Source organism: Lipotes vexillifer, unplaced genomic scaffold (assembly GCF_000442215.2).
Source record: "Lipotes vexillifer unplaced genomic scaffold, Lipotes_vexillifer_v1.1 scaffold238, whole genome shotgun sequence".
In the NCBI taxonomy this organism is placed as follows: Eukaryota; Metazoa; Chordata; class Mammalia; order Artiodactyla; family Lipotidae; genus Lipotes; species Lipotes vexillifer.
Window position 1 is genome coordinate 1,286,059 of NW_006785665.1, and position 479 is coordinate 1,286,537.

At 62.0% G+C, this 479-nt stretch overlaps 1 protein-coding gene across 1 annotated transcript in view; it reads left to right on the forward strand.

Annotated features, from left to right (window-relative positions):
* The window catches only part of HDGF (heparin binding growth factor), a 23,710-nt gene that overhangs the window by 6,609 nt on the left and 16,622 nt on the right, over nt 1–479 (forward strand). Inside the window, exon 3 of the mRNA XM_007457875.1 lies at nt 1–103. This exon is cut by the window's left edge and continues 42 nt beyond it. Coding sequence (XP_007457937.1) covers nt 1–103 — 103 coding nt within the window. The remainder of the gene's footprint in view (nt 104–479) is intronic.

Here is a 479-nt window from a genome sequence, read left to right on the forward strand (position 1 = left end):
GGAGTCCAAGGAGAAGTTTGGCAAGCCCAACAAACGGAAAGGGTTCAGCGAGGGGCTGTGGGAGATCGAGAACAACCCCACCGTCAAGGCTTCTGGTTACCAGGTGAGCTGCCATCCGCCCCAGAGACCTCCTGGGAAGCGGGTGTGGCCGTAGGTGCCGGGAGCCCCTGGGCCCACATGTGATGCTTCAGGAACGGGGGGCTCAGACACCAACACCAGGGCTTTCAGAGTAGGAGCTCGTGGGGTGGGGGTTGGGGGAGGCTTCTTGCAGAGGGGAAGGGGTTCCGGGTGTGTGATGTAGCTGTGGTCAGGGGCCACCTGTTAGACAGCGCCTGGGGCGGGCAGGAACAGGATGGAGGCGGTAAGTGGGGACAGACCTTTGGCAGGCCCAGTGTGAGTATAGGATGTGGCCTTAACTCTTTCCACAAAGGCTTCCAGGAGGAGGTGCTCGTGAGCCGGGCAGGATGAGGCGGGAGGGT